This window comes from Cebidichthys violaceus, unplaced genomic scaffold (assembly GCF_023349555.1).
Source record: "Cebidichthys violaceus isolate CVI_PGR_0920_01 unplaced genomic scaffold, fCebVio1.0.p SCAF_25, whole genome shotgun sequence".
Taxonomy (NCBI): domain Eukaryota; kingdom Metazoa; phylum Chordata; class Actinopteri; order Perciformes; family Stichaeidae; genus Cebidichthys; species Cebidichthys violaceus.
The window spans coordinates 5,997,297-6,010,565 of NW_027176428.1; the positions used below are offsets into that span (position 1 = coordinate 5,997,297).

A 13,269-nucleotide genomic window follows, 5' to 3' on the forward strand; every position below is an offset into this window, starting at 1 on the left:
TGGACAAGTCTGCCTGTTGGGTTTGTGCCCTGGCTTTTTCCCCTTGGAAGGTCACAGTGGTTCTTTCTCCTCCTCTTGGCTCAGGGCTTTCATGTGTCTGAACTGTGTCACAGTTTGTCATCATCTTTGTTCTGTTGCAGCATAGCATGATAGTGTTTTTCTCAAATATACAAGGGTGCATGGGCATGTTTGCATATTTGTGTGTATGCACAAGCATCTGTTTCTATATCAAAAGTCTTTCAGAAATGCTGTGAACACTGAATCTCTGTTAGGGAAAGCCCAACTGTAATTGCATGTCTCCTCTGTCTCCCATCCACCCGCTTATTGTTTTAGATGACTGCACTCATACCCAGTCATGTGCTTTTCATTAGCAGCACCCTTTAGCTGATTTGCCGGCATCTCTTCTCTGTCAGTTGAATATCCAGGAGGGGCTTTCTTCTATTCCAGCATCAGTAAACTCAAAAAGTCTGATTACTGAGGTCCAGTTAAAGCATGGGAGTAGTGGAGGGGCTTTCAGGAAGTGGGGCTGTGTGATTAACAAAGTGTAGAGCCTCTGTGTGTGTGTGTGTGTGTGTGTGTGTGTGTGTGTGTGTGTGTGTGTGTGTGTGTGTGTGTGTGTGTGTGTGTGTGTTTATGTGTCACTGGGGGTTAGGAGGTGGACATGTGTTTGGTGTCCTGCATTCCTGGAGAGTGAGCTGCAGCCGAAGGATAATGATGCGAACATGTGTGGGGAACAGTTTCAAACTCACATGCACATGCGTGTGCCTCCTTCTTCCACTTTCCCTCGCTTTCTTTTCTCTTTTTTTAATCACCTAACCGCACTCTTGTGTCCTCTTCACTCAGTCAACAGGGTTCGGTTATTGACCTTAGCTCGGCCAAACATCTGGACAAGACTGGTCCCAACAAGGAAAGGAAGGTTACGTCAACAAATACCATAGGACAGAGAGAAATGGGCCATTACAACAAATACGTCACTTTTTGGGTTGTTGCTTTCTCATCGTCTCCGCTACCATTTAAGAGAGGGTGCAAGAATCCTATTCAATGACTCACCTCCTCTGATCAACTACAGTGACCTCATTGCTCTGTAAAAGTTTTCATTTTGTGCTGCCTGCAGGAATAACATCATTCGAAATAGCTGCTACTTAACAGCAACGTCTCATGGTTTAATATTGTTTAATAAATTACATTCAAAATATACTATCATTAGAAATTAATTTAAAATAAAAAAGTTAAATTTAATAAAAATCATACCTATTTTAATCTTCCAACTGATTCATTTTACTTACAATCATCTACATTTTCCCTTTCAAGTTGTTGCAGGACACAAGCCACAATGGAATCTTTATTAAAGAGTGTCTTCTGCCTGACGTTGAGGTCTAGCACCCTGTGTTGGCTACATGTAATATGGTGCCTCCCCGTGCAGCCTGTGCCAATCAACTCATGATTTATCCATGATTTTGCTTACATTTTGCATGTATCCGCCATCCAAGAAATGCATTTTTATTTATTGTGTTTTACTTTTGTATTTTCCGCTAACATTAGAAGTTTGAATGTTTGAACTATGTGGTTTGGTTTTGCATGTGAAAAGAGTCACATGGGCTGTGGAATGTAACTGTTCAGTCTGCAGCTTTCAAAGAAGCTGGACAGAGGTGCTTGGATGTTAGTGCTCTGCTTTTCAGGGCTCGGTTCATCCTGTTGATGAAAGAAGAGAGATATTTATGGGGCAGAGACTCCGCTTGTACAGCAGAAACTCTTTAAGCAGCAGTCCTCACTGCTATTACATACTGCAGCAGATGTTTTCCAAACTGATGGAGTGAACGAGGCGGGTGCAGGCTCCAGCCCAAAATGACTTGGTGTGTATAATAATCTGAGAACGTTTAGAGAACGGCCTGTTCTGTCATTGAACTGTTTGGTTTAAAGGAGACATGCATGATCTTCAGCCAGAAATGTTCCCAGAGGATTACTAATTTTCTTTCGATACAGCATCCACTGTATATAAATTCTACATTCTGCGGGCCCCACCCTCTCCAAAATAAAGCCAAAATCCTTGCAAATCTTAATAGTCTTTCATATGTTTGCGCTTGAAAAGTTTCATGCAAACACGTATTGTCTCATAAATAACTTTATGATTTCACAAATTACATTATTATTGCATCAATCATTAATAAACGTTGGTGTTAGGGCTGAGTGATATGGAGGATATCAAACATCATAATATTTTAGACCAAATACCTATGTATTGATATTGAAAGGATATTGTAGAGTTGACCATTGATGCTTTCACAAAATATTTACACAATTTTTGTCAATAATCATCAGTGTTGTAGAACAAGTAGGTACAGACAAATAATAAAACAGTTAAAACAGTCTGGTAAGTCCAGACAATTACATCACTTTACTGTAATGCAGCCTTTAAAACTATTGAAAGACAGCACTTTCTTTTTTACAATATTACAATATCCAAAATGTTAACGATATCTAGTCTCATATCACAACATCAATATCGCTATATTATCCAGCTCAATATGGTGTTTAAAGGAAACAAAGAAGCTCAGCACACCGATAGCCTCCCCTTCTCGGCTTATCTACCACAGACAAAGTGCACAGAGTGTATGTTCATTTTGAATGGTTTTGCTGTTGTCTACACCACCAGAACCTAAGAATAGGACACTGTGCATACCACTGCTCATCAGAGGAGACAGGTAGCTGGAAGGCCCTTAATGTATCTACAAAGTAAAAATGATAACATCATCATTATAACATTGGTAAAATTAGGTAAAAGGATTCTGTCAATCAGATAAATGCATGTGAATTACTCACTTCTAATATATTAATATATTCAAGCCGTGTGTCTTTCGCGGGCTCGTCATATCAATGAAATGAAAATGTTCTAACACACACTGAGCACTGTCAGTGACTGTGGATCCTAAAGGCAGCTAATGAGACTGAGAAGCATTACATCATGCATGAAATCATACTAACTGAAAAGTACTCTATCAAGTAAGCATATTGGTAAGCAAGTCTCTAGAAGGAAGCCACCTGGATAGTGAACATTTCCAAATCAAAGCTCATCCGTCATGCACTAAACCAAACATTATCCAGCTGAGACAGGCTTCAGCTCACATGCTGTTTGCACACAAACTGATGCGTTTCAGCTTGGTGAGTGAGAGAAGTGACTTTTGCAAAATTATTGGAATGCTTACTTATTTTTTTGGGATTGGATTTCAAACATTGATTCAAAGTTGAATTCAAAATGCCCTTTTTTCTCTTTGTATGTATTAATGAAATACATTAGGTTGGTGTGAAATGGTTGTTTGCACTATTATGTCAGACACCTTGATGGAGCCAATTAGTGAAATGTTGGTTTGTTTAAACTGCAATAAATATACAGTACACGGTTTCCATGCCTTTTAATAAAAAAACACCCAACAGTCAGAACTGTGGTTCATGGATATACAATATAACGTGCATACGGCACGCAGTTCAGCCTTGCTCCCAATTTTGCTCAATGGCTACTCACGTTATTGCACCAAAAAGCATTTCCTGCATTGACAGGACACCTCAAACTGCAAACAGGGTCAATTATGATTCTTTCAGTTGTGATTTTTTTGATTCATAGAGGCTTTACATTTGTAAAAATGTCCTTGAGCTGAGAAAAGTGATTTAAAATTCTGTGACGTCATCACAATGTAAAGTTAATGGGCCGAGCAGGAACTCCTAGGCAGTGCCAGCAGGAGAAACACTGCCGACATTCTCAGTTGGCTGCATGACCTGGAAGTAAACCTGGTTTACTAGGGTTTTGAACTATAAACTTTTTTGGCATATGCGCCAGGCGAGCAATTCTCATTGGACTGAATATGCGCCATCTTGGGGTTCTTCCAATCACCTATTCCGGGGGGTGCCTTCGCTCTGACCACACCCATCTTCTAGCTCTGCCTTTATTATGATCTCAACTACACACCTGTAAAGTCTCATGACTGCATCTTGCATGGCTGCGCAAATGCGGTGACAGAAATATAAACACATGACAAAATACTCAAATCGTCTTCTGTTTCATGCAACACCTGGCAAAGATGCTTTTTGGGACGCAGGGACATTTTTGCTGCAATACCATGAGTGGCCACTGGAGAAAAGGCTCAACGTCGGCGCCGTATCCAGCTCTCATCATACATCCATGGGTTAACTTGGGGCCCAGAGAAGAGTAGAGACATTTACCCAGATGGACTCTTTTAGATAAAAAGGAAGCACAAGCTTACCATGCCCATATGCTTCATGGTATGATAGATGGTAGTGGTGCACAGCAGTATGTGTGAGAGTGTGTGTGTGTGTGTATTTGCAAGTATCCATATTGCGTTGGGTAAGCTGCATGTGTTTCACATATGAGGCTCTGTCAGTACTCAGTTAAATATGGAATGTGTGATACAGACTCCATAAACAGTCGAACTGTCCTCTCACACGCAACGCACTTCGTCCACACACACAACATTCAGTTTGGACATTGAACTCCACATCTTCCACTTTTAACCACTCTGAGGAGACCACCTACACCCCTTACCCACCCACACCTCTCTTAATGATTAGTCAGCAAGCTGAGAAAATATTTCAGTGGTGCACAGGGACTGTGGGAAAACATCAGAAAAGGGTGTCACAAATTTGTATGGTGTCACAGCATATAACAAAACTCTGCAAACAGAGATTTAAAGAAGGATTGCAAACAAACCAAATCCTCTTTATCTTAAGTTAGATATCTCACTTATTGTATTGTATTATTAAAAAATAAAAAAATAGATGTGAGAGTAAAAGCTAGATTTGCCATTTGTGCCAAAAATGTATATTGCTCATTCTTTTGGCTAAAGCCATCAAGAACAGAAGATTATGTGAAGATGATGTGTCCCTTGCTGTATTTATGGCTCACTACTGTAAGCTCGTGGCCATCATTATTTCTAAAATTGTGTTCAAAAGTTGATTGCTGTAATAAGTCAAAAAATATTGGCCTTCTCTCTTTTGCAACAAAGCATTGTTACTGCACAGTATGTTGATGACTTTGTAAAATAGAAGTAAAAGAAATAGAAGACAGCAGAATCAGGATGTGTTCTGTGTGTGTTTATGTGTGTGTGTCTAATGAGAGGACTGGAGGTCTTAGACTTGCTTGTAAACAGGCCTGTAAATGAATCTAACGGCTTCCTCAGTCATCTAGCCAAAACCACATGTACCATACAAGCCTGCGTTGGATTTGTGGATGATTTCTCCGCCCAGATACAAACAAACTCTTCACACAGCTGGGAGGTCTGAGGCTCTATGCACACGATTCCTCTTTAAGTCAGGACCAACTGACTGACCAGTAGTTTTGGTTCAGAGTTATTTGTTGAACATAGATTTTAAAGAAGGCATTGACGCATTTTGCATTTGAATCCTCAAAGCTAACCCTCCAAAAATTACACTATTTTCCCATTTAGTGACCTGTATCCACTTGAACATCTTGACCTGTCAGCCAGAACTGAAGTCAGTCACGATCTTAGCACAGCAACAAAAAACACACAAACCAGCCAATGTTTGCAGGTCAGTACCCTAAAATCTCTAAATGTATCTATGCTGCCAATATTCTTTCTTGATGAGGATTAATTGAGACAGACCTGCTAACATTTGCCAAGCTGGTTACGTTTTTGTTACAAAGGCAGAATAGAACACGGTCCAATAAAATCTGTTATCTATGAAGACATAGACGATAATAGATATTATAGACGATAATAGAATTAAGAAAAAAAACCTCTGCTAAAACGTATTAGCTTTTCTTGCTAAGATCAACCATCACCAGCACATATTAGCATTAACGTTAAAATTAGCTTGGCAATTTTTTTTGGTCAAACACCAGCAAAAACATGAAAATTATCTCTGTCAAGTAATTACAACAAAATAATCTGATGGTGCCATTTACTGAAGTCGTCATTCATTTTACATTTTTTAAATATTTGTATTTTTTTTTTAAGTTGAAATAACGAACGTTTTGGCCACCTGATGAGTAGCTATATATCCAATATTCACTCTCCTTTTTGCTCTGTTTTGTTCTCTACCAACTCCTGAGGGAGAAATCTGGATCATTAGCTGCTCAAAGTGCAACTATGTTCAGTAAAAGTGTGAAGTAAAAAAAGTTACTGGCTGTAAAATCAAAACAGCATGCTGAAAAGCCGTTAAAATGCTCTGTAGAGCTGAGGGGAACTGTAGTGTCAGGTCATAACTCTCTAAAAGTTCAGCAACCCCTTTCACATTGAACAAAGAAATATTTTCAGTTGTTAATATAAAGAAATATTAAAAACTGACAAAGTAGAAATATATAACACCAAGTCTCTCATAACCCAGGTCCCATAGTTCTGAATCTTTCTCTATTTTAAGCAGTGTCAATTTTTCAAAATAGAGAATAAATCAAGAGGCAATGCAGAACCATCTGCAAATATTAGCAGTGCTAATACAGACCATAGACAGCAGTGGATACAATTAGAATGAGATTCAAAATAACTTTTGGTGGTTAGACCACTTCACATCTGACCTGTAGATTATGTTGTACTAATGGAGAGTCTGTGTACAGAGGGACATGATCCTCTATGTTGCTGTTATGACTGCAGGGACCTTCATTGCAGTTTGTTTTGACTGATGGTTTCCAAGGCAGACTTTAGTTCAGAAGAGAGGAATGGCCAGAGCTTTAATGATTCCACCAGTCAGAGTTTTGTTCCATTTTTAAATGGCTGCAAAGATAATCCTCCTGACTATGACGCTTTATTAGAAGTTGTAAACTAACATGAATTGTCTTTCTTACAATCCAAATTATGAAACCACATTAGAAATACTTCACAATAATAAACAAATTTAAGCTGCTTTTTTGAGATGAGATTGTTGTCTACCAGCTTAACTTTTTTAATACATTTTCCATTTTTCCACTTTTTTTAGATCCTCTTAGCTGCCCAAATCAGTGAGCCTGGAAGCAGCGATAGAAAACATTTCATTAGCTATCTGCTATTAAGGACAATGAACACCTCAATGCCTTGCGGTTAATTTAGTCAAATTGTTCCGTCCACTGGGATCTCATGTCCCTTCTGGACCTTCAGTGCCGGCTCTTGTGGCCAGCTTGTAATTCCTGAAAACCTACATCTGTGTCTTCTCAATTGGTTGGGAGACAATAAGGGTTCACTAATACCGATTGTGTACTGCACAATATTTCAAATGTGTTTTCATTCAACCAATATTGTTACTGTTGATATATCTGTTTCGCATTTTGATCACTGTGCTTTGTACGTCTCTGAAAAGGAAGAATGCAGCAGGAGTCAGTTTTAAGCGTGCGAGGACGACCTAACTGAGTCCAGTAAAACAAAGAAAAATAGAGAGGAAAATAGAGTTGGTCATGAACAGTAGCTAATGTATAGTAAATGGATGGACTTGTACTAGTGCTTTTCTAGTCTTCCGACCACTCAGAGCGCTTTAACGCTACATGTCATTCACCCATTCATACACTGATGGCAGGGCTACCATGGAAGGTGCCACCTGCCCATCAGGACTATCTCACCATTCATGTTCTACTTTATAAATATCACATTTATAAAGGAGAACATGCCAGTAGCCATAACAAGTCAGAACATTAACCGGTTAAAAGGTTATATTTTTATGTAGCGCTGACCTCCATAAAAGGTCACAGAGTAATTAATAATATGCTCTTTCAAATTATTGCTGAAAGTTAAATTGATACCACTGTCATACCTGTGCTTTATATGATGTTATAGCCAGTTAGCTTAGCTTAGCATAAAGACTGGAAACATGGGAAAACAACTAGCCTGGTTCTCTCCAAAGGTAAAAAAGGAAAAACAAGCCTGCACAGTCCTCTAAAGCTCCTTTATATTATAACCATGACTCATCATGACTTCATATGTACCCAACAGACTGCCAGCTGGTCGTCATTGGAACAAGCTTACATAGACTTTTATGGTGAATCCTCGTCCCTCAAAGGAGCTATGTGTTAGTGACTCTGCTAATTGTGGGTCCAGACATAGTGCAGGTCAAACCAGACCATCAAACACACTCGCGGCATTTAAAAGACGTGGTGTCACCTGGAAAATATAGTAGTGGCTTTAGCAACGATATGCTACGCACGCGCGCAAAAGATATGCGTTTTAAAATGGAAACCTGGTAGTGTGGACATGGCCTCAAGCACACAGCTGCATCAACATATGGTCGCTGTCACTGTGACCAAGCCCTTCTCTCTCACATACTCTCACACACACTCACACTACTTTGAGGTGGTTATTGGTAATAGTTGATTGCCTATACCAAAGTATTGTGTACCTAAGTGTCTTTACAGGAAACGTCCATTTTAGAAAACATATCTTTTAACTCTTTAAAGCCGATTTATAAATGTACTGTAGCTATTGCAGTAATCAAAATAATATTCATTCAGTTGCTGTCTTTCTCACGTTTATCTTTTTAAGGTTTTTTAAATCAAACTCTCACACATGTCAGCACTGAAAGGTGTGGTCAATACAATTAGATAAAAAGTGAGTTGGATTCTGTTTGCAACAACCATAATTTCTGTAAGTGAAGCTACTACTTTTGACTCCCATCATTAGTTGTTGTCACAGAGAAATGTGTGTCTCTCCACAGTCAGTCCTCTTCCTTCAACAGAATAAACTGTGAGAGGACATCTAGACAAAATGCAGGCTTGAAAAATAAAATACAGAAATGTTATACACAAACTGTAAGTCAACCAAGGTACAAATCCTTTAATGCACCGAGTCAAATGTCAAGGTAGCAAAAATGCCACAGTATTAAAACATCTGCTGCTGGCACATAAGGATCTGTCCCGTCTGTATTTGCTCCTTCCATTACCTGAATTTAACTCCGACCATATTTAAAGGGGAAAAATGGCTTGTTTCTAAACTATGTATATTAGATAGCAACTTGTTTGTACTGTACATAATATAGCTATATACTGTAAAGAACTGTATGGCAATAAGGTTTAATCTAACATTATCTATTGTAAGTCTCCCTGACGATGAGGATGAAGAAGATAATCTCCCTTAAGAGGTTGGTAACGGGTCAAATATTTTTGTTTTCTATCGTAAATATATACTCAGTTGTATGATTACATTTGACATAAAAAGGGTGTTATGTGAATCACTGTTGTCTCTAGTTTGCTTGTATGTCAGGTATTAACAAGTTTCAGCTTGGGTCGACAACACTGGAGAAACCAGCAAGAGTGAGATAGATTTTTGAAAGTATTCAACAGAAAAACCCAGCCCAGTGTTGCCAACTCCTTTCCAATAAAGCAGCACGAGCTCCAAAAGTGGCTAAATGTAGCAAGAAGGTCACCATGTAGGTAAAACTGACAGCCTGTTCGTTCAGGTCTACCTCCAAAGACACTATCCCAAAATATTACAGACTTATTACAGACCTGGGACAGCCAGAGGTATTGGATTTTTATTCTTATTTTTTGTCAGAGCATTTGATTTATTGATTACTGTCAAGATGTAAAGAGAATTTCAGTAAATATAATAACACATTTGTCTAAAATACATTCTGTTAGCTGTGCAAACCAAATTTCACATTTAGGGTGATAGACAACAATTTTCAAATCAAAGTTTATTGTAACAATATAATGAAAAAAAAAGGGCTTTATTAAATGTTATGATTTTCAATCGTTTTGTCAGAACATTTTTATATTCCATGTGTGGATTGGTGTGGCTGTTTAACACTGTGCAGATAACTGAATCAGACTCTTACATGAAAAAGCTACTGAATTTTGCCATTCAGACATGTTTCCTTTACATAACTCAGTTTAACCAGAGCACATTATTCTCTACAGTCAGAAATGAGAGGTTTTGTCACAGTTCCTATTCGGTAATAACACACAGATGTGAGGTGAGGCAAAACTTGGAAAAAATGGAATGAGAGAGAGAGAGAGAGAGAGAGAGAGAGAGAGAGTGAGAGACCCAAAGGAATGGTGGTATGAGAAATGTTTTGATCAGGGCTGTTGGCATTATGATAAAATAACACTGGATTAGCGCATATGTTCAAGCTTTGGCATCTTTTGAAGGTCGGTTTTCCTTTCAGTGCCTGGGTGTGTATCTACATATTAAAGACATAATGCATTCAAGTCTTAAAGCTGTATATGCAGGCTGAGTTGTTTGACTTCACTAGTGACGAGTTGGCTAGCAAAACAAAAGTCTTAGGTTGAGTCACGTTTTCTTTCTAGATGAGGTTGGCCACTGACATAAAGTTACCCTATGTTGTTTCAGAGAGTGGATCAGATGTAAATACTTTCAAGCACTCGCAGGCAAAAGACCCAGTTAGATGGCAGCTGTTGGTAGGACATTTTGTTTCCCTCCAATCGTAGGATCTTCATCCTGGAGTAGGAAAGAGGTCCCCACTCTCTGCAGAAACTGGTCACATTGAACTCTGCGGTGAACAGACAGAAAACAGACAGGAATTTTAAAATATACAGACCATATTTCATTGCTATAAAGTCATTATTCACCAAAGTGACAGCCATCTGCTTATTGCCATCTTGTCAAAGCACTGTAGATACTAAACCAGTGAAGACAGCTTTGATTTCACATCATGTACCATGTGTTGTTCATTATATATTTTTGATTAACTACTAAAATGAAGCGCTTTAATCCCATCATGACATTTGCCTTACCAAAGAGGGTCTGTATGGTCTGCAAATGTTTCTCTTCTGCTCAGAGAGTTTTCATTTCCTGAAAGTCTTGCAGGTGCTGTGGTGAAAACAGAGGATGAGGAAACCACAACGCCCTCTTTTGCTTTCTCACTTCATTTCAGTAGTAGAGACTCCCTCGGCCCAGACTGTAGGCTTTGGCAGACAAGAACTGCGGTAGCAGTCGTGCTGCTAGCTAGACGATGAGGTGTGTGTTATTGTAAAAGTGTTTTGCCGTCCGTCTGTCCCGCTGGTACACAGCCCCTTTGTCTGCTGCTTCACAGATCAAGAACATACTTTCACTTTGCCAGAGCCCATAAGCCAAAATTGCATGCCAGGTCATTGCTGACGGATGGTCATGTGAGTCAAAAAGGCTACATGTCTGCTGCAGTGTTATTAGAATCCTATTGGCCCAAAAAGGCCAGAGTGATGGGAAGCAGACAGCAGAGAGAGAAGAGCGAGAGAGAGGAAAGAGGAGACAATGAAAAGGGGAACAGCATGTGCTTCTGGCTCATCTGGCACTCTTACCTCTGAATCCAGCACAGATGTTTTCATACCACTCTCCTCGCTTCTCTGCTAACCTACTTTCCCCTCAACCAGCCACACAATATTCCCTCTCCTCTCCTCCACCCTCCTCTGGCTTCTTGTCTTTCCATGTCTACGATGTCCCTCCCCTCCCTTTATACTCTCTCTCCTTGCATCTCTGACTCGCCTCGCCTGCTAGCTGACCAACCCCAATCCCGAGGAGTCCGTATGCAGTGATGAAGGCCGGCTGTGTTGGAGGCCTCTGGGGCTGTGCGGGTTTCTCTCCCATTCCAGTCACATTTTCCACATTTCTTCTTCTCCCTCACAATATGGTTAAGGTGTCAGACCTCTCCAGGTGGTCAGCCACATAACTCACTTATACCTTACTTTGCTGTCACAAGAAATTAGTGTTTTGTTGAATTGTAAACTGGAAGAATGTGTGCACATGTGTAGGAAATTAACATTTCACAGACATGAAGTCAGTGAGAAAATTGACTGCCTTTTGTGTCTGTGTGTCCGTGCATGTTTTCTTTGTCTATGTATGCACCTCACCTTGTATTTCATTGGCCTCCAGGTAGAGGTACTGCAGAGTGGTGGGGACTGTGGGAATGGTTTTAAGTCTGTTATAAGAAAGGTCCAGTTCCACCAAGCTGGAGAAGTTGAAGACCTGCTGGTGGACGTCGCTGCTCTGCAGACCACAGTGACTTAGACGAAGATACTTAAGGTTGAGAAATCCCCCAAAACTGTCTTCACCCAGCCCAGCGAAAGTGTTATTGGACATATAGAGCTGCTGGACAGAAGGGGGTAAATGTCTGGGGACAGCTGAGAACAAATTCCCACCGAGGTCCAGCAGGTTCAGACGAAATAGACCTGCAAGGCGAGGGAAAAAAAAACACGCACATACTAAATATTAATATATATCGAAATTTGTGCGACGTATAGAATGTTCAATGTCAATCAGACTGTTCTGAACAGTCTCAGGGCCAAACAATTACAATTACAAAAACAAATTGACCTTCATCACAGGGCAAATATTTAAAAAACTGTCATCTTAACACGTATAGTAAATGGTTCAGGTACTTGTAACAGCTATCATGTTAGTTACAGTAGTAATCATTGACACATCAAAATGCATTAATTGAAATATTAGTACTGACTGCACACAGCAAACTGACGTGTTTTTATGCTTTGCCTTGAAGAAAAGTTGTTCTTTACAGGCTTTTAAATTGTGTTTTATTTGCTTACTTTTGATTTGTAGAACTGTTTTACATTTAGAAGTATCAAATTAAATTATGACCGAATGTGAGATGTTGTGATGCGTTACATATTTGAAATTAAATCAGATCACTGTTGAATTAAACAGCTGCTTGACTCCCACCACCCTAATAACTACTTGGGTAAAATGGACACTTGTAGCCAGTAACAAATGGAAAAACATGAAAAAGTACTACATGTATGTCTACTGTATTGTTGTTTTACAGGAACACAAGAACAGGACTCTCTCACTTTCCACCCCAATAGATTCTGCATGTGTAAAGAAAGGAAATGACATATTACTCTACCTTTGAGGTCTCCCTCTGTGATGATTTGCAATCTGTTTCCCTGCAGCAGCAGCAGTGTCAAGTTGTGCAGGTTCTGGAAAGCTCCAGGGCTGATGTTTCTGATTCGGTTGTGGGCCAGTCGCAGCTGCCTGAGTCCAGTTGGTAGAGTGCTTGGCACTGATCTCAGGTGGTTGTGGTTGGCAAAAAAGTAGCTCAGCTGGGTCTGGTTCTGCAGCGAGACCAGATCCTGCAGCTGATTGTGGTCCAGGATGAGCCAGCGAAGAGCAGTAATGTTGGTCAGAAAAGAGGAGGACAAGGACGAGATGTTGTTGCCCTGGGAACAAAAGGAAGAAATGCCTAACGGATTTTGACTTTTCATACTTTTACAGTTAGAAGTAAACATATACAGTATAGTGCAGCGGAGGTCAGCCACTGTGGGAAGTGTACAATGTGAACAAGAACTGAAAAGCAACAGTTGGTTAGTAGCAGACCGTTGTAAAGACAACA

General features: G+C 39.8%; 1 protein-coding gene across 2 annotated transcripts in view; it reads right to left on the bottom strand.

The window, feature by feature from the left end:
- Window positions 1-9,564: 9,564 nt before the first annotated feature.
- zgc:113307 (uncharacterized protein LOC553753 homolog) overlaps window positions 9,565-13,269 on the bottom strand; it is a 34,215-nt gene continuing 30,510 nt past the window's right edge. For both annotated transcript variants that reach the window (XM_068720038.1, XM_068720037.1), the window contains exons 3-5: window positions 12,784-13,096; window positions 11,774-12,091; window positions 9,565-10,437 (exon numbers count right to left, since the gene is read on the bottom strand). In XM_068720038.1, the coding sequence (XP_068576139.1) occupies window positions 10,286-10,437; window positions 11,774-12,091; window positions 12,784-13,096 (783 nt within the window). In that variant the 3' untranslated portion in view covers window positions 9,565-10,285. The remainder of the gene's footprint in view (window positions 10,438-11,773; window positions 12,092-12,783; window positions 13,097-13,269) is intronic.